Source organism: Caloenas nicobarica, chromosome 3, assembly GCF_036013445.1.
Source record: "Caloenas nicobarica isolate bCalNic1 chromosome 3, bCalNic1.hap1, whole genome shotgun sequence".
In the NCBI taxonomy this organism is placed as follows: Eukaryota; Metazoa; Chordata; class Aves; order Columbiformes; family Columbidae; genus Caloenas; species Caloenas nicobarica.
In genome coordinates, this window is record NC_088247.1 from 75,423,271 (window position 1) to 75,449,346 (window position 26,076).

General features: G+C 45.2%; 1 protein-coding gene across 1 annotated transcript in view; it reads right to left on the minus strand.

The window, feature by feature from the left end:
- Positions 1 to 3,472: 3,472 nt before the first annotated feature.
- The window catches only part of FRMD1 (FERM domain containing 1), a 41,067-nt gene continuing 18,463 nt past the window's right edge, over positions 3,473 to 26,076 (minus strand). Inside the window, exons 4-14 of the mRNA XM_065631973.1 lie at positions 18,858 to 18,937; positions 16,668 to 16,744; positions 14,785 to 14,971; positions 12,110 to 12,265; positions 9,799 to 9,864; positions 9,531 to 9,599; positions 9,170 to 9,344; positions 7,154 to 7,489; positions 6,885 to 7,013; positions 6,064 to 6,143; positions 3,473 to 3,970 (exon numbers count right to left, since the gene is read on the minus strand). Coding sequence (XP_065488045.1) covers positions 3,683 to 3,970; positions 6,064 to 6,143; positions 6,885 to 7,013; positions 7,154 to 7,489; positions 9,170 to 9,344; positions 9,531 to 9,599; positions 9,799 to 9,864; positions 12,110 to 12,265; positions 14,785 to 14,971; positions 16,668 to 16,744; positions 18,858 to 18,937 — 1,643 coding nt within the window. The 3' untranslated portion in view covers positions 3,473 to 3,682. The remainder of the gene's footprint in view (positions 3,971 to 6,063; positions 6,144 to 6,884; positions 7,014 to 7,153; positions 7,490 to 9,169; positions 9,345 to 9,530; positions 9,600 to 9,798; positions 9,865 to 12,109; positions 12,266 to 14,784; positions 14,972 to 16,667; positions 16,745 to 18,857; positions 18,938 to 26,076) is intronic.

Genomic DNA, 26,076 nt, shown 5'->3' on the forward strand with positions numbered 1-26,076 from the left:
TAGTTTAGCAGTGCATAATGTATCCAGAGGAAGGGGGCGGGGGGAAATACATATGCAAGGGAACCTCGGTCAGCAAGCTTCTTCGAGAAGAGATGTGAGTAGTTATACTATGGCACTTCTTTGTAGATTTATGTCCTCAAAAAAAGCAGAACTTTCCTCTCTCCATGGCAGACAGCGGGCCAGCAGGTTAGGCGACTTAGGGCAGAGAGCTCTTCAGCAGCACTTGGTAACACATGGGCTGGTGTGCCCATCCTCCTAGCCCCTGGGAAGATGCTGACAGGATCTCTCTACACCCCTGGGAGTTCCCATGCTCAGTTTTCTGGACTAGCCACCACAAGCAGCTTAACTTGCCTTTTCAGTTAGATTCAGCTCCCATTAGTGTTCCCACTGACTCCAACCTGCTCGACTGGGTCCGCAGTGCCTGACAGAGGCCCCTTTGGCATTGCACTCCTGAGAGTGGCAGGGAGGAAAAGGAGCTGTTCCAGTCACTACTCATATGGATTACAGTCTGGCAGCAAATTACTTTCTACAACCTACCTGTCTCGAACGGAAGATGTCACTGACATGCACCTCTCGGAGGAATGAAAATTATACAGATACACAATTACCTTTTTCTATCCATACTTTATTGCAGGTGTACATATAATTATTTATATCTTATTTTAAACAAGAAATTCCTTTCATGGAAAGGAGAAACTTTTACCATTAAAATAGAGTGATTATACCATGAATATTTTACAAATATGTACAAATATTGGCGGCTAGTTTCTAACATCAGCTGATAAACGCTTACACATTACCCTCTACCAAACTAGTCAAAACCAAAACTAATAAGGCCTTCTAAATCCAAAGACAAACAAAAAATAAATCTATTACTAGCAGAAACTTGCATAATAGATATTCACAGTGCTTGTAAGATATTCATTCTCAGTCTACACACAAAAGTGTCCAGTCTCCCCTTGACGTGCATATGTAACTCACAGCACTGGAGGGAGCTGCATAGACCACCAAGAGGAGATGGTCAGACCCGGAAAGTCTGCCTACCTCACCAGCCATGAATAAATACAAGAAACCTCCATGTGCATACAAGGCAGTGGATGCTCATGCAAGACCCAATTACACTGTTTTCAGGCATTGGTGTATTTTGTAACCAGAGACAGCAGGATTACGGCATTTCACCAAATCCATTGACTACTTGGTAACTGCAAAAAGAAAATACCAAGCTGCTTGGTGGCAATATACACTTCAGTAAGGTGGTTAGGCTGAAGCACGGATGAATGTGATTGTCTTTGAGACAAGTGCACATGGATGTGAGCATGTGGCGCACGTGTGTGTTTTATGACACTTTTCCAAACTATACCCACTGAACTTTGAGCTTTTTCCCTGTTAACAACCATTGCCAGAATGAGTAACTGTACATCTGCAGGGGTGGGAGAAAACAGTTTAGCGGGGCTGTCATTCCAGATGCCTCAGCTTTTCCAGGGACAGATGGGCATTGCTGCAGTAAGAGCCGTCCCTCCAGCTCCGTGGTGGTTGCAAGAACAAGGCTGCTCTTTGCAGCATGGCCTCTGTCCTCCCGGACTCTGGCCGTGCCCGTCTCCCACAGCTTGTGGCCAAACAGGCCCTACATAACAGGGAGAGACCAACAGCGGGAGGCTTGACTGGACTATTCGTGAGCAGCCAGATGTTCTTTACCCATTTAGATCCATTTAGCAGAGTTTATTTTGGATGCAGTAAACATACCTCAAGTACTCTGTAAAGGCATTTTGGCTTTGCTTGGAAGGCAGGAGAGTAGGCTACAGTGAACACACAGCTCCTAATTGTTCATTACAAAAAGAAAGAACAGTGTGATCAAAGAGGGCACGGTCAATTAAGTCGTGGCTACGGTGAGCTTGTGCCCATCATTCATTTCTCAAACACACAGCTAGGCTTTGGTGCTGGATTAATCTCAGAGGACGTACAGCTACTGATGCCACTTCAGTAAATGCAGATGCACCTTCATGCCCTGTCTCTACACCACACTCACTTGCACTGAAACAGTGAGATGAGACTTCACGGATTTGCTATTTTAACAGCTTATGTGAACACAGTTTACCAGATAACTACTAAGCCTGCAAGCCCACTGTCAAACCAACAGCTCAAACCCTCCTCGTTGTGGTCTGGCTTCTCTCCTTTCCTGAATTTGGCTATCTTCAGCTTCTGAGTGATCAACGCTGCACAACACACACTTCCTCAACTAGCAGAATAGCATTGGTCTGCTTCTAGACTTTGCCAAGAAATGATTAGTTTCTACCTGCAAGGTTGTCAAAAGCTGGGCACAGGTTACACACACCTGTAAGTAAAAGCTTCCCAAATGCTGGGAATTGCTGAGGGGAGGAAGTACTGGGGGAAGATAATGAAGGAAATCAAACTTAAATTTATTGGGATGTAACAAGGTAGCAGAATGTTTTCCACACCAAATGCTTGAATCAAACAGCATAGTTATCATTATTTTCCTAGGAAGAGCCAGCACAGCCACCTCCACCACTCAAAAGCACCAAACAAGTAGCCTTGGTTTGGCACACAAACATCCTGCGTTTCCACCATCTCCAGCCCCGCAGCACCACACACTCACATCTGCATGACCTATCCATGACTAAGTTGGACACAGTCACTATGTCCTTCCAAAGTGACTTTCTCCAGTCTATACTTGCCTCTTAAGCAGAGGAAAAATTTCTAAGAAACAGGTTTATTAAAAACAAAGAAAAGAACGACATAGAAGTATGATTCAAAGTAAGGGGTGATCATGCCTGGACAAACTCTCCAGTCACAGTCCTGTCTTCAAGAGCCAGACAATTAACGCTCTTAACTTGTCTGCTGTACTCTCGGAAGCAGCTAAGTCATTTGTTTTATCCCTTCCCCCATCTCCCAAAGATATAAGCATTTATTTACCAATCTGCGTCATGGCAGTAGTAGACAGCTGAGAGACAGTTCCATTTGTTGCATTAAAGCAAAAAACAAAAAAAAAAAAAAGGAAAAAAGAAAAAAAAAAGAACACCACACATTGTATTTGGCTGGGTGCTTACGACAAAACAAAACCAACAAAACAAGAGAAACTCTTGGTAAAGCAGGTCTTGCTCCCAGTAAAACAAACAGGCAACTTGCATTCTTTACATCAGAAACAGGCTAGACACTTCCACACACAGCCCTCCAAATGTGCTCAGAGAATTCCCTGGCCTGACAGCTGTTGGCAGTGTTGCAGCAGCACAAGCTCAAGACAACCACACTATCTGTATACTAGCATTAACACAAATGAACCACGGGAGACAGGCGGGAAGATAAACTGACATAGACTTTCAATTTCTTTCTGATAAATCCATTTTAGGCAGTATTTGCTTTACTAGCTCAGTGCCAGTTTTGGTCCACTGTTTTTGGTTTTTATGTTGGTTGTGTCACTGCTAATGGTGCAGGCCACTTCCATTTTCTGCTCAGACAGACACTTCAAATGCCAGCGTTAAGTGCTAAACTCCAGTCGATTTGCCCTGTAGTCAGGTCTGCAGAACTGATGCCACTTACTGATTACGGAGCTGAATAACAAAGCCACTCACAATCTCCTGCAAGAACCAGAGTGACATCACATGTGTTAATGAGGTATATATTTCCATGATGACCTGTTTCCTGGTATGGAAGAGCTCCAATCTCATTACACCACAAACTCCTCTGGGAGCTGGTCCTCTCCCAGAAGATCCAAGGAGAGGCAGTTCATGGATCGCTTCCCATAAAGGGCAGACTTGGTTTTGCAATCCGCAGTGGAATAAACGCAGCCGTAGATAGACAGCTTGTCCTCCAGGCTGCAGCCAAATGTGTAGCTGTGGGATGTGTCTGAAGACAGTGTGGCACTTAGCGGTGGGTGTTGGTGCTTGTACAGGCGGATGTCATCCAAACTCTGGCTGTGCTGGTCCGTGCAGCTCCTGCTTTTGGGTGATCCCACCTGCCGGTTCAGTAAGACACACACAATGAATAAAAGCGATGAGCTCAGAGACAAAGCCTAAGGATGCTGGCTATGCATGCTATAAGTTTTCCAAAATTGTTCTTCCATTCCTTCAAAACAGCCCCACCAGCCTTCTGAAGGATGTTGGCTTAATGAAGAAGCTGTGAACCATTAAGGAATTACAAGTGCATTAAGCTGCCCCTGCCATGCTGAGCCAGATCCTGATCTGTCTGCACTGTGTCCTCAGTGTCCATTACAACAGACAAAACACTTGACAGGTATGGACATGTGAATGACCTCACACTTCTTGGCAGATCCATGCAGTCATCCTCAAATGGATAAAGAGCACATAATAAAAAATTACCCCAAGTACTTGAACACACTGAGTTAGTGAAAGTCTCACAAGCGGAAAGTTCAGAAGGCAACCATGAAAACTAATGGGTTACAGTGTCCAAATTCACGAAGTGCAACATACAGTTTCATCTACATAACACTGTTCAGCAATGAGGAAAACAGGAGCTACAAACCAGCAGTTAATTCCCAGAGGCAGCATCTTTCTACAAAAGCTGTGGCAACTTGGCCTCTGTGGAAGAATTACCATTCAAAACATTTTCAGCTTCCGCACCTGTTTGTTCTTGCTCTGTCTCTTCATAACCAGCTTTTAAATGCTAATATTAAGGCTGATCTCAGGAACATCACTTTCAAACCAAGATATTTCTGTTAGCAACACAGAAAACTTCCTCTCAGTATCACTTTCTCATCTCCATGGGATGGGAATTAAAAACCTACCCTGAGGAAACCCTGTGCTGGCTCAGCTGTGCTCCCAGAAACAGGCACACACTGTATAGCCCAGTCACTGCCAAGCAAACACAGTCCTGCAGCGTTTAGTTACCTGGCCTTGTAAGGAATATTTGATAAATAGAAGTGGCAGCCAGGTACAATTACAATTGCTTAGATGCCTCCCGATCAATTAATAGCATAAGAATGTGTTGGTAAAAGCATTAATGTAAAAACATCACTTTAAGCTCACTCTCTACCTTGCGTTCCTAAGTCTTTCCACTCAAATATAGGAATAAGTTCACTATGATTTGTATGGCACAGTCTTGAGCTTTGGAAGAAAATAACCAAGATTTTATTTAAATCTCCTATAGCACTCTACAGGCTATTTTCCTGATAAGTGAAAATTTCTTATCATTTTTGACTGAGTCCAGGAAGAAGCATGAAAAAAGGAAAAATAAGTCTTAAAAAGTGATTGAAGTCTTTGTTCCGAAAAGTTCTGGAATAAAGGGGAAAATGATAAACAGATTTTAAAAATTCTTTTAGCAGATAAGGCTAATTTGGATTCAGAGAGAAAAGAAGTGGTAGAGGCTTTAAAAAAAAACACCCCCTCCCCCCAAAAAAACCAACACCCACAAAACAAACAAAAACCAACAACGACAGCAAAAGAAACAAAAACAAAAAACAAACAGACAAAAAAAACCCCAAAAAACCCCCACCACCACAACACTCCAAACCCACACATTTCTATCCTAGTGGCTACAGCTATGCTTCAAAAAGAAATATAGTTTGGCCTTAAAAAGGCATTTTAATAAGCTTTTTTTCCAAGCACAACTTATGATATGACATATTTTACCATATATAGTTGCCTTTTCTCAAGGGTTTGATGAAAATAAAACCTTGACAACAAAGACTTCAGCACACACATAGTATAATCACACAAATGAGTAATCAGAGCTTTAGCATCTGGTTTTGCTCCGATGTGAGTTCCTTCTGTCTTCAGGAGCAGGAAGATGATCAAGTTTGCAACCTACATCCAAGCTGCATGGATGGCCTTGGCTCTATATTGCACTAGAAATTTGCAAGTGGTTTATTTCCCATTTCCCATCTGAAAGCCTAAGGCACACGATAGCTGGCTAGTCTGGACCCTAACCCTGCCCTGATAGCAGTAGCTGGCCAACAGCTGGTTTTGGTTACACCATTTAAATCAGTCAAATCCACACCAATCAAGTTCACCTGATTTACAGCCGTCTCCATTACACAAGACCTTGGTTCAATGCCCACACACAGACCCCCTGCCGAGCGCCCTGCCTTACCTGGTGAAGGGATTCCACACTTCGACCTCTCATTTTTATTAGCGTGACTTGCACCACAGACAGTGATTCCTGATTTGCAGCTGCAAAGGAGAAGGAAGAATTGAAAAGCGTTGCAGGTTTGAGGTTTTGTGGGCTGGAGAAAAGGGAAGTTTTTCCTCACAGGCCACGTTCAAGTAATGCTATCCTATAAATGTAAGTATACATCAGTAAGCACCCTCAATGCTCTGGGAGTTTTTTCCTCACAAGTACTCCTCTTTGTCCCTAAGAATCAATGTTTAAAAACTCACAAGAAAACAACTTTTTCCCAGTTCGCCCCTTATTCACCAGTCTTGCTCTGCTACAAAGATGGTATGTTGTAAGGCAAGACAGCTCCTGTGTGACCCCATCGTCTATACCATTTCCCTGTATCACAAGCCACAAAACTTCACCTACTAATTCCTGCGACTAGCCCATTAACCTGTGGTTGAACCCTGTGGCTGTTTTGTCATGTACAAGGTTTTAAAATAAATTCCTTCACTACAAAAGGTTTGCCTCAGTTATCTTTTTGTGATTAACTGAGTATGAACTCGGTACATTTGGAGAAGGGAGACCTTGAGGAGCACAGAGGAGAGCAGCACTGTACAATACAGGGTGCTGACCTTTAGCTCTAGAGGAGCTGACTTCAAATCCTGTTGCAGTAGGGCACTGAGTAGCACCGGCAGTTGTTTGGAAGCAGATATAGCTTTCTGACATCCCTCAGATCATGCTTGCCTTGCCCAATGTATCTTCCTCTTGTTAGAGCCTAAAGAAAAGCACTGAGCAGTAGCAGAAAGCCATCTCACCTTGGCAGCTAGCAGCATCTAGAGGAAGAGATTCAATAGATTCTCCCACAGTGGCCTCCTCTAACTGGTCTCCCTCTACAGGCTCATCTACAGGCACCTCCTCTGGCTCATCTACTGCCAGCTCAAGCTCTAGGAGGAAGAGAGTGGCAGGAGAAGGGTTAGCATTATGCTTCTGCTCCAAGCTGCTTCACATTCTTTTACTCCCCATTCTCCTGCAGGAGGAGGCAAGAGTGGGCTTAGAAGTTGCTCCGCATCTCCAAATTCTTTACCATCGTCCTGAGAGTCGTCTTCAGCCCGTCCTTTGCTGCCGCTGTCAATGCCAGAGCTACCGTAGCTGATGGTTGAGCTGCAGGATTTCTCTTTCCTGTGCACCCGGTCGATGCTGAAGGGCTCATCCACCGACATTTCCACCGACACCCGGTGCCTGGAGTCAGCCTCGATGCCCGATGTGTGCGAGCTGCCGTGGCTCCCCGTGGACTGTCGCGAGAGACGGTTATCCCGACGGCTGCCCCCGCTGCTCCCGCTACCACGCGAGTTCTTATCGCACGGGTCCAGGTCCATGTCTAGCGTGTCACTGATGTAGGACTCCCGGTAGCGCTTCTTCTCTGGGGAAGAAAGATGAGAGAAACCAGTGGGAACTGTAAGCAAGACCAAATGAAGAGTAGCAACAATAATCAGTAAGTTCTGAGACTGGCACAACCCAACAATTAAGAAACAACTGCTGCAGGTACTGAGCAAATACAAGGACAGTTTTGTACTTTGCTCAATAGATCCTGAGATTCCTAGCTGGTTGTAAAAGAATTAGTCTTACTTGCAATAAATCCAGCATCTCCTGAATTAGAACAGGCAGGTAGAGGCAGTTATGATACAGAAAACAGTAGCTTCGAGAATGAAAGAAAGGTCAAAAAAGAGAATTACTTAGCTAACTTAAGTGCTCAGTCTTTAAAACAGTCACCAACGTATGGAGACAGCTAAGAACAGGATCCTCTCCTCATGGCTGACGTTTACTAATGATTTACTAATTATTTCTCCTGTGGCTCACATCTGTTACCTAAAAACAGGTGTGCTGAGCATGGTCAAGAAACCCACAAGACACTAGTAGACACAAAACAACCTAGGGCCTCCTGCCCACACGCACTTGATTAGTGAGTGCCACTGGCTGTGCCCACAAAGCTCAAAGCCACTTCTATAACCCTGCTGAAGAGAAAGACAAATAACCAAGCTGGATGAGACCAAGGGCTACCTTGCCCTGTACAAATTCCACACAAACAGCAATCACCACTTCAGTGATGGATGTAAGCTCCTTAGAGTTGTTTGAGATAGGCAGTAAGCAGAAACAAGTTTCTTCCTGACTTCTCCCTGGAAGGAGTCAGCCTGTGTCTCAGACAAGAGGACCAACTACTGCTCGATGACTTTGGCTGACCTTGAAGGTAAAGATGCAAGGCTTGCAAACCCCAGGGAAGACAGAGCAAGTGTGAATGGAGAATGCAGGGAACAGCAGTCAGGAAAGAAGGGAAAAAAGTCTTCAGGAGAAGGCTAGAGGGAAGGGGACACAATTCTCTTAAAGACCATCTGCACAATGCATTAAAAACAGTCACCAGGGAGAGGTAGGCTGAGAAATTGTAGGAGACCCAGGTTGCCAAGCTGGAGAATTGAAGGAGGCAAGCTGAGAGCTGATGAAATGACTGAAGTCTGCCTGGAAGGATACCAAGGACTGTCAGAGTTCAATCACTGTTCCTATGGAGAGGGGACCCCATCAGAAAAAACAAATTCTGGGAGTCCTGATCTGCTCTCAGGCTGCCTCTGGCACCCGCAGCTCCTAGCTCTTAACTGTCTGACACTACAGACAGACCAAATTGTGTGCTGTGTTTAGTAAGGGGCACTAAAAAATTAAGACATGGGCTTACAACTTGTACTGCTGCTTGAATACAAGATCTTACACCAATGGAAAGTTTTTTATGCAAAATCACTTCCACTGAGCAGCATGTGTCAAATGTGCACAGACTGGGAGCACAGACAGTGAGGATCTCTGTACTCAAAAGGAGATATTCCCCCTTTACTGCTCTCACACATGCCTTCTGATCACAGTCTGGTAATGTAGGAGCCATAAACACTTCCTAGTAATGGACTTGAGATGTATCTAACACCTCTATTTTTCTCACCAGCTTCCTGATAAGGCAGAAACACCATTAATTAGACAGAAATCAGCCACCATGAAGCACCAGCAGAGCCTAACATGCTGTACTCTTCCCCTTACCAAAGTCACCTGCTCTTCCATCACATACCTTCAGCCTCCTCCAGTTTTTGGATTTGCTTCAACACCGGCTGGATATTCAGAAAGAGCCGGTGGCTGTTGCTGAGGAGCTGCAGCAAGTGCCGTGACCTGAAGGGGCAACCCGTGTAGTAAACCAGTTTCCGTGCAGAGGGCAAACCATCTGGTTGGATCTCAAATTTTTTCCCCTGTGTAGAGAGAAGAGATGCCAGCAAAATGAGCAAGAGCATATTTTCAGCCACAAAGCTACCAGAGATAGCTGCGGTCTTGTGCATACGAGTGATAGGACTTGACGTGGCAGCACAGGCAGGCCAACAGCTTTGCCAGCTCCCGGGTTGACAGCTGCCAAATGGCCTCCCTTCCATCATACTCACCAGAAACGCCAGCTTCCCGATGTGCGACCAGGGAAAGTCGTAGAGGAGCTGGCGAACATGATTCACCTCCTGCAACACATCAAACTCTGAGTGACACAGGGACTGGCAGGTACAGGGTGAAGTCAGCGATGTGCAAAGAATTTGCAAACAACCAAGAATTTGAGATATGTGGAGCCTGGTGCTCGCAGGGGAGCTGTGGTGGGGGGGAGGACAGGGGAGCTGGCCAGAGTTAATGCTACACCAGAAGGCTTTCAGGATGGTCTGTTACCTGATAGATGTGCATTCCTCTCAGGGTCAGGCCCAGGATAACCGTCGGGCGATCCTCCTTCTTATCCTAAAAGAACAGAAGAGCCTGGAGTCAAAGGTTAATCTACAAAGGCCACACTCTTGTTCTGGCACCTACTGCAGGAGAGGTAGCAGGACTGCTCATCAGGCAGATGCCATCAGCTCATTTGGTTTTTATTGTGTTTGTAAAGTGCACCTTGCCTTGTTGACCCCTGAAGTATCTACACCTAAAATCCCCTCATGCCAGGCATCTCAAGCATTTCACCAGCAAATACCTTGGCTGCCTGGGACAGGGAATCCTGTAGCTTTAGTGAACTGAGGGCATGGACAATTATTGCTCTCAGAGGTACCCTGTACCCCTCATACTGCCACACACGATCTCTGCTGTCCCCATGAACATGCACCACTCTCACTCTCCAGGTGACAGAGAGCCCAAAACAGAAAGGATGCCTGTCCCCTTCTCTTTGCCATGACACTGCTGTTCCCCTCCAGGTATTTGCTGGATCTCAGGTGTCTCTTGGCTGAGAGGGAGCTGATCAATGCCCATAGTTAAAGGCACTTTCCTTCTAACCTTTTGATCTCAGTGTTGGGAGCTGGTTGTTTCAAATGTTTGCATCTGGATTGGAATACTGCCTTGTTTTTCCTCATGCTGTATTTTGGTATGACATAGTCTCTAATGAGATTCCTTTGCTTGAAGACCAAAGAATACCATAAACTAGTTCTTTCAGTCTGTCCTGGCATGGCAAAGTTAGGGAGGGGAACACATTTTTTTTGGAGGAGGAGCAGAAGAATTTTCGGGTAAAAATTTATGGGCTCACAGAGCTAAACCTTTATATCAAAACTTTCTCTCCTCATCTGGCTTGTCAGGATGCAAGCCTTATGCCATAACATTACTCTACCCTCTGCCCCTGGTAACATCTATGTCTCCAGTTTAAAGTCACTAAGAAAGGCTTTCTGCCTCCTAAGAGCAAAGAGCTTTGTAAATCACTATTGGTCTGGAGTAGAGATACAGGGTGCAGTGCTGTGTTTTTTTCAGAGTTCCCAACCTCCATAGCAACCATGAGGAAGGTGTAAGGCAAAAGTGACTGCTTTTGAAGTCTCAGGGCAGCCAGCGCGCTGACACCTCCACCTGACACCTCAAGTGCTTGATCAGGAGCTTTGTGACCCAGGTGTCACCCAGGAGGAGGGTATCTCATCAAGACATGAGACAACTCTGTCACACAGCAGGAAGAAGAGCACATTGTGGATCAAACAACACTCGAAGGAGTTAGTAATGCAGAAAATATAAGTTTAAGTCAGACAGGAATTTGGATATTAAGAGCAACCAATTTCACAGACCCAGTGCTTTCGGATATAAATTGTATCATGTCCTGCCAGCTGGATTTCTTATGGCATTCAAGTGTAAACAACCCTCTTATGACTGCATCATTAACAGCATTAGAATCAAAAGAGAGAGGACAGAGGAGAGGTTGGGGGAACACCTATGGTTTGTGAGGAGCTGGAACTAACCCTGGACTACAGACCAAACTGGAACTTATTTCCTCCAGAAAATGCACATTTCTCCAGGAACTAGAGCTGGTCAAAGGACACTGACACCTGCCAGGCATAATTCCCACTGAGTACAAACAACCAAGAAGTTTAATTATGAGGCTGACAAAGTGGAGTATCTCCATTTGCAAAAAAGGGTTCAAGGCATTCCTAATTGCATGAGTAGGTTTCACCCACCTAAGTGGAACAGAAAACTTCTCTTTAGTCCTATTTCTAGACCTAAACTCTCTCAGCATGTGAAAACAAAGCACATTCTGTTTAAGCAGGCTTGGGTAAGGAGTCTAAGACACAGGGACAAACAACAATCCAGGAATCAAAAAACAGACATACAGCTGAAAAAAACACCAACCACTCTGACAAGGTTGAAGGTAGGGGGGTAAGAAAGTCAGGATGACTCAGTGTCACCTTCAGTTATTACATTGCACTTGCATTGAAAAAAAAAAAAAAAGGCTTCTCAGTGATTTCCCTGGTGCAAGTCTACTGACAGGCAGGGACAAAAATTAAGTTTTGCCATTCCTGTGGCCAGTTTCTTGGCCAAGGAACAAAACTAGATTCCAGCTATACCTGTATATTGGCAACAGATTTTTTTGTGGGGACAGGCCTCATTTGCTGAGCAATTTTAGACTTGTTTGGCCCCTCTGAATCAGAGGCAACCATCCCTCAAGTAAACAGAAAGTGAAAAATGCAATGGTGCACCCAATTAAATGATGGGAGAGAAGTTCAAAATAAGCAGCTCTTTGCCCAACCTTCTGCAGCCTGTAGAAGTGGACAGGCACATCTTCCAGCAGGCAGGACTCCTTAATGAACTTCAGCACCGCTTCCTTAGCGCTCAGCCCTTGCTGTTCTCGGTGCATCTCTGGGGCGTGTTTCAAGATGTAGTCACTCCCCCTCTTTGCAATTATCTAAACCACAAGGAAAACAAACAGGTCAGCAACTCTTCAGCGATCCCCATGGGAGGCAGCGATGATCAACAGCAAAGCAGAGAATGGAGGTGGAGGAGGTTCATATGGTCCCTCAGGTTGTTAGTCCACATTCACCTCTACCTCCCTGGAAGATAAGCATTTAAAGCAACACAGATGATACCGATGTCTCTAAAGGGATCCTCCAAAATCATAACAGACCAGGACTATAGAGGTTGTGCTCTTTTCATTTTTAAGTACTGGAATTAGTTTTCTTAACTCTTGGCATCCATAAATGCTTATGGGCAGATAACAAATACTACTCTGCATGCCAACACAATCAACAGCAGTATCTCCAAACGGTGCAGAAATCCTAGGTGGTCCTTTTAAGACCAGAAACTACACTTTAGGCTTATTTAGCATTCCCACTCTCAAAGGGGTGGATAACACTATCTCAGGGTATTTCGTATCTGTCAGGAGTGGGTGGCAAGCACATGGCTTTGATAAGCAGTTGAAAAGACCAAACTGGGCCTATTGCTCTTGCCCTGCAAGTGCCCAGTTCCTACGCTTGTCCACATGTCCTCTCTGCACAAAGCTACAGGGCAGCCCGGCCCCCTCCTGTGCCAGACTGGTCCGTTCCAGGTTGGGAGCAGTAGTGACAGATAAGAGGAGTGTTGGCTGAATTCACCTTACAAAATCCCCCACCACTGGTGGCACTTAAAACTAGATCCCAGCAGGAACCTGAGACCATCCTGCCAGGAACAACCTGCCTTGGCTCAAAACAACCAGACTCCTCCACCACCCATTTCCCACTTCCATTTTAAATGAAGCCTCTCATTTACTCTGCTTGGTAACACCTCTGCCCTTCTCTGCAAGCCTTGCCAGATTAATTGCCCTCCCACGAGGAAGGCTGGGCTTAGGAGAGAACAACATTGATGCCATCAGCCATGCACCATCAGCAAAAAGAGACACGCCAGCTTCACAGTTCAAAGCCGGCTTGCTCGCCCCAGGGCAGCACCGTCTCTCCTTGTTACCATGAAGCCTGGGGCAGCGCTTGGCCAAATGATCTCAAGCACGTGTTTTTGGAGGAAGAGATCGTGTTGGAGGAGGAGATCGCTCAGTATCTCCCCACAGGAGCCTGGGAGTGGGGAGAGAAGCGTCCCCATGCCTGCCAGATTTCCCTCTTTGTAATGATGTCATGCATCACCCACATACTTGCTTGGGGTTGTGGCTCGGTGCAGGTGAGCCAGGTTTTGCCTTGGCCTTTGCAACGTTTGCCAGATGAGCAATAGTTGGTGATAAGACTTTTTACTGCCCCAGAAACAGCACGCATGAGACCCACCTTTCCCAGCCCTCTGTTGGCCACTTCCTGCCAGGTGCCCCATAGCCAGGAACAGCACGGGACAAAGGCCTGTTGTCTGGGAGAAAGGCGCATTTCTGCCCAGCAAGGCAGGCTGGCAGCTGTGTGTAAAGGAGACTCTACCAGCCTTGCCTCCCCAGCAGAACCCCTGCCAGTGCTCTGAACCTTCTGCCCAAAGCAGGGGACAGTGCCACCCTTCAGGGGAGACGTGACTTGCCTAGGGACACGCAGCCAGCTACCAGAGGCATCTCGACTTTTCAACAGCTATCCCAAGGTGTGAGCTGGGCTAAAATCCACTGTCACGGAGGAGAAGGCGGCTCCAGAACTAAATCAGGCTGCAGAGGAGGGTCTGTCCAGGTCCCAGGGAGTATCCTGCTCCAGAAGACGTTACAGTGCCATGTCTGTAACAAAGCTAGCTTCCTTTTCTATTTTTATGGACACTAAAGTGTTTATCGACAGTTTTCTTGACCTTTTACCACCAGAGAAGAACTCTCTGCAAATAACCAGTTCTAACAGTCTTAGCTAATTTGCCTTCATTTGACAACAGAACTCTTGGCTTTCTGTGCTGTCTGTAAGTCTTGAAGGGCACAAGTCTATGTGCACATGCTTATAAACAAACATGCAAACCTATTTCCAGGCCCTTCCCTTTTCTCTTACTTCAGATGAGCCAGAGATTAATGACAAAGCAACCACCAGAGGTGCTGCACAGCAGTACTATCCCTTAGGGTTTGGGTCTATCCATCCCAGAGGTAAGCATTACAGAGACAGGAACAAAGGGCAATGGACTTGGCTTCATGGCCCTGAGATTTTCTGTAGAGCTTAGGCTGTGCAGATCTTGCTGATGTACCACTGCAAACATACAGCCCTATAAGTCATAAAAGAATTGACCAAAGACAGCCATACTGCCAGAATTATTCGACACCAACACATTCCCTCACCAAGGAAGGACACACACCACCCACCTCACTGATGAGGAATGGGCACCTACATCCAGTGGAAAGAGAGGAGATATCTCCTGAGGGAAATTCAGGGTGATGCTCTGCCACTCTGCCTAATCACTGAAGTGGAGCTGGGGAAGTTGCATGGCTGCAGTTAAGTACCACTTCGACCTAGCTCCTGCTGCATGTGCAATCTGTTGACAGAAAGATCCCCCCAAACTTACCCATTGCGGGAAGTAAGCCTGAGGTTCAAAATATTTGCCAGCATGGACCTTCTCCCTGTAGTTGCCCAAGTCTGCCTGTAAGCTGTAGGCAGCTAGCAAGAAGTAGATTTCTTCTTTGTGGTTGCACCGAGACATAAGTACTTGCTCTTTGAGATGGCAGTAGTAGAGCTGCCGTGCCACCTTATCGCTGCAAGACACAAAGGCAAATTTACTTGAAGAAGAAAGTTCAGTCACGGATAAGGCCCCTCAAACACACCTTCCTTGTGAGAGGAGGGATTAAACTTCAACATCCCTGATGTGTGTCAATACCCCCCAATACAGTTATGTGCATGTAAGAAGCACCAAGCCAAGATCAAGGTCTTCTCACATTAAGGGTTGTAGAAACATGGGAAATGGTAGCTTCTATCTTGAGGAACATGAGATCTAAGAAGTTAGGGCAGAAAGTAGATGAAAGAAAAACCATGTAGCGAGCTTCCAAAACAGCTGTGACATCAAGCATTTCTGTTTCTCTGGAAAGCCTCTAGCAGTTAGGAGAGTCAACTCCCTTGACTCCCAGTTCTGTTTCTTGCACACCTGTCCTCCTTTCCCCTCCAAACCTGGCACTGCTTTTTCATTTCACCTTGCCTTAGGCTCAAGGTACTTTTCAACAGCTAATTCCCTGCTAGGTAGATCAAAAGATGTGGGAGCCTTGGGCTTGTTTTTGTCTTCCTCAAGCTGCCAAAGAGGGACAGTCTGATAAGGCATAAGCAATGATAACCCACACACCTCCCGCTGTCTGAGCTCATGGGGAGCAGGCTGCTGACATGTACATATGGATGAGGTGACAGTCTGCTCGTAAAAGTGTGAGTGTATACATAATTTGAAGGGGCCATGTAACTACCTCTGTATGGCTCCACAAACCTAAAATGAAATTACCAGTGCAAAAGAAAGTTGCTTGGGATGCTAGAGGACATGTACATCGGGGGGTGGCAGAATGATATGCAATCTCCCTTTGTACCTAAAAGCAAAACTAAATAAAAAACACTTAACAGCCAAACAGACTCCAGTAGAAAGACTCCTCTGTATCCAAAATGAAAGGCTATGCATAGAGAAAAACAAAAAAAACACAAAACTTTGTTCAAGATGAGAACAAATGCCAAAAATTTGGTAAAGATTTTAATCCACTTGAATGATCCCAGCTCTTGGCTTGCCCTGGGGTCACAGCCATGCCAGAAGTGCTGATGTAAATTAACTCTGTCAGTTGTTCATTTTTAACTGCCTCATCCTTTGTTCTGTACCGTGGGTGAGGGTGGTGGTGTTTTGAGTGCAGGCCATATTCCATGTGAATGGACTACACTCAAAGGCAAAACTCGCTAACTTATGAAGTCATTCCTTTTGTCCATTTACAGAAGTTCATTTCCAGGAGCAGACTGCACAGGGCACTGCTCAGATACAAAAACCAGAAAAAAAATTACTAGCAAGTGCTCTGGAGTATAAATAGCTATTTTATGTATATTCATCTGATGTTTTTCATACAACCAAAAGATACAACCAAAAGAGTGTCAAACATATTTTGATACTGTCATCATTCAACCTGCTCTCTAAACACAGATGGAAAAGCAGCCACAATCTTCCTAGAGGTAAGGAGTATGATCTACGAGGAAAACATTCATGGCTGAGTGAGAAAGTCTGTGAAGGTCTTAAAAAACAAAAACAAAAACAAAAACCAAAAACCAAAACAACAACAAAAAAACCCAACCAAACAAAAAAATCAAGTGGATTTTTTAAGCTTATTTTTGTGAGCTCACAGATATGAGCTTAACAAAGAAACATGATTTTTCTTGTCTTTTAAGAACACAGTGAATAATTCAAAACGCAGTTAACTACCACAGAAGGGAACTTACCTTATTACTCTTCCATTTTCTACGTAGTATTGTACTCTAAAGAATGCAACAAAAGGAGGGCTGAATTTCTCTGTTCCCTAGAGCAGAGACAGAAGACATGTTAAATAACATTCGGCATCCAAAATTCCTGTTACCCCCTCTGGTAATGTTCGCTTCTCCCAAGCTCGCTTTCCCATACTGCTTTTCTTTTTCTGCTCTTGGCAAGTTTTAGGGGGGGGGGGATGTGACTGTCTTGGAGGCTCCCAACAGTGAGGCCCCACAAAACATTTAGACCGGCTGAAAGGCAAAACACTCAGGGGAAGGTGGAAGATTTTGGATGGTGGGGATGAGCAGGTCCCAGTGCAGCCTGGGGATGCCCGGCCAGGCCCGGAGTTGCCTGGCTCAGCACCTGGCAGCACCACAGAGGTGTCAGCGCTGAACGCAGGGAGCTGCGTGCAGGCTCCCCTACGGCAGCAGGCAGGGCGCCGCGGCAGCCGGGCAGCGTGCCACGCCGGCACGGCTGCGGCATGTTGCCAAGGCACACCTGGGAGTAACCAGCCATGCCTGCACCTCACCACATCACTGAGTGGGGACACACACGCTGCTGCCGCTGCGTTCAGCATTTACTGCCCCAGGCTGAGGTGCACCAGCCTGATGTTTTAACTCCTCGCCTTTTGTTTGGCAGGGGTAGCATTTAGTTATTCACACCTTCCTGCAGCCACAGACCAAAAGGAGACACTGATGTCTGCTTCATGCTGAAGACATCTGTTAGAAGAAAGCCAGCATGAGTTCTGCTGTTATTTTAACTGCAGCCTACCTTTCAGACTTACAAGCTTATTTAAACAGGAGAAAAAAAAAAAAAAAGGGAAAAAAAAGGAACATCTGGTCTTACTAGCTTATTCTCTCATCTTTCCTAATTTGCCAGTCACTTTTTAAATGTTCATACAGGTAACTTCACTCACACAGGCAGTTCTAAGACCTTGCTGGCCAGACCCATCTTACTGGGGCAAGGTACATGGCATGACATGCACATCTGATGCAGACAGCAGCTTCTTGATCATCATGCAAATACTCACATTTTATTTCTGGGACTTGTTCATAATCACCCTATTTTATCAGCTGGACTGGGCTTCCCACCTGAAACCTCTTCTTAGGAATTAAATCCCTGTCTGCTAACCCAGTCCAACAGCCTAACTCCTCTCAGACTTCAGTACTGCCAATGGCAACTCATTCAGCCTTTCATAATTCGTCTCTCACCAGAGATTTGACACTGATCCTAACCTGAAAAATGTTGCAAGAATCCAGCCTCAAAGCGACCACAAAGCATACCCCATCTCGAGGTGACCAGAAACACCTGCCTTGGGATACCCACAGTGGCTGGACAGACAGCCCTCTGCATGACTGGCAGCTGTCTTTGAAGTAACCCTCACTTGTTTGGGAGAAGTAGTATGGGATATGAGATCCCCAAACCTCAGTAGTCATCCACAAACTTCTCTAAGCAGCAGAAATAGCAAGCGTGCCTACTCTGCAAAAGAAAACCCTTAAGGAAGGTGGAAAAAGTCATAATGAGCTAATTAAGATATCTGAATGTAATTGCATACTACACTTTGTTCTAGACTGCGGCTCCTCTAATAATGTCACACACAAACAGGCATTATCATGTCTGAATGACTGGCACTAAACAATTACATAAGCTTGTCTTTATTTCACATAGCTATTCCCTCCCTTGGCAAGGCTCACTAGCCTTAAAGAGCTAAAACTTTTCTCAAACAAAATATCCTTCCTCTTACTACACTGCCCTTTTGCATGTACTTTGGAAGAGTCAGAGCCCTAGTCCTCTCCTTCATATAAGGTTCAAGTCACAGAAAGTCATTTTAGGCTGTTCTGCTTAAGGATAACAAGGAAGACTCCAGACTCTTCATGGGCTTGGCAAAGCTCAAAAGGAAGACTGACCAACTGACCTTCTCCACTCCTGCAGCAGCTGAGCAGCAACCGAGTGGCTACTATTGCTCAGGTAAAGTTGTGTAAGGGGCTGTTTTAGCTCATTTAATTAATTGTACAGCAATGCACAACTCACTACATCTTGCTGCTAAACAGCATTCTGCAGACCATCTTCAAGAAATGCTTTAGGGACCTTAGTTTCAGAGCTTTTAATTAACTGAGTAGTCCAATATCAAAGCAGTAGCCTCCAAAATTAAACTTCTGTCTTACTTTGGTGGTCTCTTTCTTCCATTCCTTTGAAAAGTATTTGCTAAGCTTCTGCTCCAGGTCTATAAAAACATATTCATTATCTGAAAGAGAAGAGGAAAAAGCATTTAATGTTAAAGAATTAGAAATTCTTATTTATTAAACACTTAGATGACTACACACGCTGTTTCCAAGCAATACACTTTAAAACAAAGCTGGCCAGGAAACAGGCCAGGGAAAAGAGAGGGCACCGAGTCTCTCAAGTACATGTGCTACTCCAGCCAGTATGGAAGGAACGTCAGATATGCCTTGAATCAAGAGATGCTGAGCTAAAACTTCCCAAGCCCATCACCCAGAAATGCAGAATTCTTGCTTTATAAGCAAGAAGGCACTTACAAAAGGGAAACATCATCTTACTGACCTAATTGTACTGTCAGTTTAGCAGGTTCAGTTTTTTATTATTATTAAGCAAGTAAGCCCTACCCAAACTTTCACTCTGCCATCATGTGGCACATCATTGTCCAACATGGCATAAGCAAGCGGACAGAGTCAGGTATTTGAGAGGTTTCATTGTCTACATATGAATAGGATCCTCTGAAATGGTGAGAAAGAGGACCAAACCCAAATGCCCTCCTCAGAAGGTCTGGTGTCACCTCCTCACACCCAACTTCTTTCATAGAGCAAAACGATGAATAAAAGGAAGGGAAAACTGGCCTCAAAGGACCAGGACTTGCTCTCCACCCAGGTAAGGGTGAATACGAGACAGCCTGAGCAGCACATCGTCTTGAAAGAGCTTTGTGCTGCTTTCAAAGCCAATGTTTTGTAACACTGCTTACCAATTATCAAATCCTAACAACTCAAGTCAGTAAAAAGATTTTTCCCTGAGCGTTCTCAAGTCTCTTAAAAAAAGACATGACTGGCGTTTCAGGCTTCAGTGACAATGTCAGCTGAGCACATTCAGATGACCAGTCCCTCTACTCTTTGGTCTTGCTCAGGAAAGTGTTTTGACAGGTGACATAAGAGCCAAGTTGAAGAGCTTGTTCTTTAGACATGAAAGGAGCAGTGAAAAAAAAGGGTATAATAAAAAGAAAAAAAAAATTAAATTTTTTTTTTAAAAAGATAAAAAGAAAGAAAATAATAAAAAAGAACCCTTTGCAAAACAACCTTCTGCCCTGAAGACCAGCCCAGACTTCCAAGCTTTGGTTTTTGCTTTCTGATGTCAAACAAAAAGAAGGGAGGATAGAGGTGAATTTTTACTAATGGAGATTTACAACAGAACGAGCACCTACACTGGTGTCTGTACAGCAGATGAAGGACTGGCAGAGGCCAGTGTCACAGCAGGCATTCAAGGGGGCTCTGAGCTACCGCACAGCCATCCTCCCAGAGCATTCCAGTCCCTTACAGGGGCAGATACAGGAAATATTTCCTTTGCAACGTTTTAAGAAACAAGCAAGCCAAACAACCCGCTATCGTCACCTCCTTCAGCTCCCACCTTAAGTGAGAGAAACCACAGCTGGTGCTAGCCAGAACTGGTCCACACCGCACACTAACAGGAAGCCTTATGTAAAATACCGGTAACATCGGACACAAATAAAGAGGACAATCCCCCCAAAAATCCTGTTTCCATCTCCACAGTCTTTCCTGCATTGCACTGATTACAGCTGTAATTTTTATATAACTACACATCTGTTTAACACACTGCTTGACATGTCACATACATATACAACACAGTATTTAATGGCAGCATTGAAATTGCTGTACAGAAATCCTGAAAATTTTAGTGGTGGGAACTTAAGTGTTGTAGCACACAAGGTGATACAGAAGTTGTTTTGGTATTTTGACAAGGGGAGGAAGAAGTTTTAGCATCGCAGAGACCGCATCTTGTACCTGCCTCTTCACTTATGCCTGTGAGATGGGGTGGCTGGGTGGCTACGCTGGCCTCAGTTCTTAAGTCCATTAAGATCAGATAATGCTGCCTTGAAAAGGTTGATATAAGTGGTAGTCAGTGAGAGAGATGGGTTTGATCCATCTCTTGGACTTGTCTCTGTCCCTTGTCAGCTGCCAAGCTGATAAGCGTCCCTCTGTAAAGCTTTTCTTAAGAAGTAAATAACAGCTCATTTAAGAAGCAACTGCACAGCAAGCAGAAGTGGGATAACACGAGCACGGCATCCAGTCCCTCCCTGGGCTTCAGCAACCCCTGGGCAGGGCATTACAGGCTGGGCTGGGGCTGCTCCTGGTGGCACCTGGCTGGTCCTGCCCACAGAGGGTGGGGAACCTGCACAGCTGTAACCAGCTGTGGGGGCAGCTTCCCCTTCTCGATCAGGAATGATCCTACGCCCAGAGGCATTTAGGGAAATACAAGAATTATTCTTCAGCCACGAGTGAACGATGGCAACGGCAAGCACGGTGATATACCCTGAGACATCCCACCACACATGGAGACCGGGACAGAAAGGGGAACGGGATGACAGAGCAGTTCCACTGTAGCAAAGCCATTTGTTACCCACACCCCATAGCTGCTATTTATCTTCGTCGTGTTAATTAGTTTAGAGAGATGATTCTGGAAGGGTCAGATGCCAAGCCTAAGGACTCCAGGGTCATCATCATGCCCACTGAGAGGTGCACATAAACCCCAAGAATAAGGCAGGCTGAAGGGGGAGGACACTCCAATGTACCAGCTCTCCCTGGGGGTCCTGCTCCTCCCCAGCCCAGCATCCTCCCATCCTCCCTCCCATGCAGGAATGCAGACCCGCGTTCCTGCCTTAATGAACTTAATATTGCTGGAATGTCAACCTGCAGTGTAAGCCTCCATCTACAAAAACAAAGAGGTATTTCCTGTCCCAGCCCTACGTGGGTTGTGGGTTTTTTTCCTTAAACTGGGTTAGTGGTAAAACTTGGAGATCTTCGCCAGATGCTAAAACTGTCTCTGGTTTGAAAACAAGCATCTCTAACAGAGATGAGGGCGCCGAGTTGCAGCACCTCAGAGCAGTGCTGTAAAGGACAGTATAGAAATTCACAGATTGTCGCCTTTCCAGGGAAGAACATGTCCGATCTGTGGAACCAAACAGGGCTGGATACTCAGCAGGTATGAACTGTCATTGCTTCACTGGCCTCAGCTGAAGGACAACAACTGAAAGGTACTAAGAAGCTGGCTTAGAAGGACGCACGCATGCCTATACGCACATGTCCACCAGCAGCTACTGACACTGCACTCATGAATCTTGTCTCAGAGCTGGCAACGAGCTTAAAAATACATCATACCAGCTTCTCTCAAAAGGCTCCCTCATGTATGTGCACAAAGATACCAGGCCTGGCACAACACACCAGTGCGCTGCACTGCAATCCCAACAAACACATCTGGACAGCTGGCTAGTTTGCAGCACTGCAATTTATACATTTCTCCAAGTTCTAGCTTTTAAGAATTCTCCAATAAAATGGAAAGTTTGTGCTGTAAAAATCTCACTTCAAATGAAGCAGTCACCAGAAATGCAAACATTCAAGTGCTCCTACTCTGAAAAATTCACATATTTAAGCAAATATAGAGCATGGATTGTTGCAAAAAAATAATGGGCCAGGTATCCAGTCAGAAAAAAGTGACACAGTTCCAGGGAGTTATCCGGATACAATAGGTATTATTTACACTGCAGGGAAAACAGGAATAGAAAATTATGGCTGTAATATAGGGTCAAATCAGTTCTGAGTCATTGTTACTCTAAAAGCCACTATTTTACATTAACCAGTGCCTCCTCATTTAATTTTTTTTATGAAGGATAACTTCCCTGCAGAATAGGTAAGTAATGTTGAATGCCAATAACCTGTTCTCCAGTGCCCATTTTGGGCTAGGAGCACTGAGAAATTCCACGGATATAAGTTATTTACCCATCCTACCAAGAGGGAGAGCTCAGGCCCTGCTGGCAGCCAGGAATGCTCCATTAGCATCTTTGGCTGAGCCAAGTATATTTTAATATTATAACTATTCACACAGTCCAGAAGAACAGGATTCAAATAAAACACAAATTAGTGCAAAGCCAAACTTCTACCTATCAAGCATTTCCCACACTATAGAAAGGGAAAAAATGATCCTTGGCTATAGCACTTAATTTCTCCCAGGTGCTGCAAGAAGCCTCGTGGTAACACCACTATTTCCAGGAACAGAACAGAGAGATGCTGGGGTTAGGGAAGAGATAAAGCTTAAAGAAAAAAATTTTAAAAATTGTAAAAAGACTGCTCAGAAATATGTCTTGATGCACGCTGTAGACCTCACATAACCTGTTTAGCTTCCCTGAATACCAGCATGGATTTTTTTGTTTCTTTACTGAAGAAGAGCCAGGTACACACTCCTTTTGCACGTGGAGCTCCTCAGGCTTCCAAGTGCTGGTGGCCTGTGAACATCACTATCCATATGGCATCTGCTCCCACCACCTCTATGTAATTTCTTGATGCTCCTGGTGTTACTATTCAAGTCAACAGCAAGAAACCTTGTCCACTTCTCAATACCTGGTTGTTTAATTTACTGTAGGGTCTAGAAGAACTTGGTTCAGGATAACCTTGTGTTTTTAGTTTTAGCTGAGAAGTATATGTATCCCAAGTGAAGAAGGGAAGAACCCCAACGGAGGCTGAGAGTAAAGCAGGGGAGGTCCTGGCTGAGATTGTTTTACCTGGGATGGACAGAAAGGATATGAAGTGAAGAGCGAAAGGAGGCAATACCAAGAAGACCAAGGCAGTGTGGCTGTTAGGATCTATTGAGGTCTGAAGACTGAGATAGAGACTCAATCATTCCAGACGATGGGTAGGCACTGCAGGAATTTTATGTTGGCATCTAACAGTTAGCAACAAGGCATGCTCAGGCAAAGCTCTTTGGACTTTTGGCAGGGTCACAAGGGATTCTTCTGCACAAGAAGAGCTGCAGGACCGTTTCCAGCACTGCTTACCCACGAGCAAACAAAACCCTTGCAAGTGTCAGACAGGATGGCCCTTGGAGGAGCATTATACACTTTAAGACCTGAACTTCTGCAATTCCCTCTAGGTGGCACATCTCTGCCCATGCTTTCCTTACATTGCATTTAACTCTTTTTGGAGGTGTCCAAGTCATTATAATAGAGCTGTATCTTCTTAGGTTAAGATATAGAAGCAATTCATAAAGGAAATGTAACTATCCAAGCACATATTTGAGGGAGGAGAAGCAGAAGCAGGGACAGTGGGGAGGACTGGGGTGTAGAAATCATCCAACGGTATTTTGTACAACTTCTGTTGTCACTAGTCTTCTTAAAAGGCCCTTTCTTATAAGAGATACCCACACAATACAAAAATAACATGGTAGCATATGCTGCCCAGGAACTTTGGTACTGGAGGATACACAGACACAGAAGAGTTAACTGGAGGCAGAGTGGTCTTGGCAGAGGTAACCACCAAGCTCCTTGGCAAAGCACACAAGGAAGGAGGGCTGGGAGGCTTGGGTCTGGCACGGTGAACAGCCATAGCTGTAATAACTGCACGATGATCCTTGAGGCAAGGGAGCTGGAGCAAAGGGATTTGGCTTTGTTAGAAAGCCAACCTGACAAACTGGTAAGAAGACACAGAGACAGTGGCAAGGTGTAGGAGCTGCAGGCTTGCTCCTTCCCAATGCAAGGCTTCCTTCTTGGGTTGAGCAAGGTTTGCTCCTAGAAAGAAGCCCAAGATTCAGGATCAGAGGGATCCGGGCTATAACAACAAAGGAGGCCTGGCTGTCCTTTGTCTGCTGACAATCAGTTTTGTTTTAGAAGACTGAATTGTGTTGCTGCATACCCTTTCTGATAAAGAGAGGGAAACCTCCCACAGGGCACTAGATAAGGGTGACCCTGCAGGAGGAGCTGCAATGTAAGACCCAGCTGCTGAAGCTATGGAGCCAGCTTGAACCTGGCAGGGTTGCAGGGTCTTTCACTGAGCAAACTAAAAGGAAAAAAACCCAAACTTAGCAGCAGCAGGAGTACACAAGATACAGCCTGCTTGATGATCTGTGACAAAAGTAGAAGAGCAACATGTCCCAAGCTTTGCGCGGTGTGGCTTCCCATTAATATACACTCCTGAACTTTATTCTCAAAGGGATCAAATTCTTCTTATAGACACAAGCTTCCCCCCCTGCACCTCAATGCAGTTGGCTGCAGTGTTTTTCATCTTGAGAATAAAAAAAGCTCAAGAGCAAAAAGGGTGAAAAACCCTGTCCTGACACCATTACTGTTAAATCCTGAAGCTTGCCCTCAGCATCTGTACCAGAAGTAAAGGCAACAAATTTGAGCAATGAATGCTGGAAGACATGCTCCAAGACCTACAGCTCAGATCTCACAGCATTTGTGGTTTGCAGTTTGCCCAGTGCTTTGTGGTGCTGTTTTCATTTTTGCCACACTCAGGGGTTAAACTTCTGTTTATGATTAAGGTCCCCGACCTCTCCCCCTCACACACATACTTACTATGAGACCAACTGAGCATTAGTCTATCTGTACAACGTCTACAGGTCAAATGGGCTCCTAATCCAGATAATCCACCCAATGTGATTGGTTACAGTTCTGTAGAAATCCCTTAATTTTCATTCTCTTGCCACTGCTGACAGTCAGGGGTTTGTTGACAAATTAGCAGCAAGGTAGTGGATGCAGACGGATTGAATATCTTGTTCTGCATGTGGCAGCATCAGACTGCCAAAAATAAATACACATTAAGAAACTGAGAAATACACCCTTATTACAACAGGGCGGTTGTTTCTTAAAAAATGACATCTTAGAGCTGCAGGACAGAGAGGTGAAAGCATGATGCAGAAAAGGAATACTTCGGTCTGAAATGCAGACGCCTCCTGTCCAGTTTAGTGACATCTAACCCACCCTTGCCCTGCAGACCAGTCGCAAACCTTCCCTTTGCAGCCTCTACAGCAACTTGCTGCCTGGCCAAGGCGCTTGACTTATGAACCCACAAGACAACCCTGGGCAATGGAAAACTTACCCAGGCCTCCCCACAACCTGACCAGTCTGCTTCCCTTTCTTGAGATGATAGCTTGCTGTGAAACCAAAAATCCCTGAAAAGCAGACCATGCTTTAAAAGCTACGTCCAAATGCCCGAGATGGAGAGTGCTACATTTGCAATGGAATCAAGACCTCACCTATCACTGGCAGCAAGGGAGAAGATCACTAGTCTGTTGGACAAAACGTGGCGGGGGGGGCGGGGAAAAAAGATCAGGTTGGGGAACAGAAAACAAAATACTTCCTTTGCTACAGTT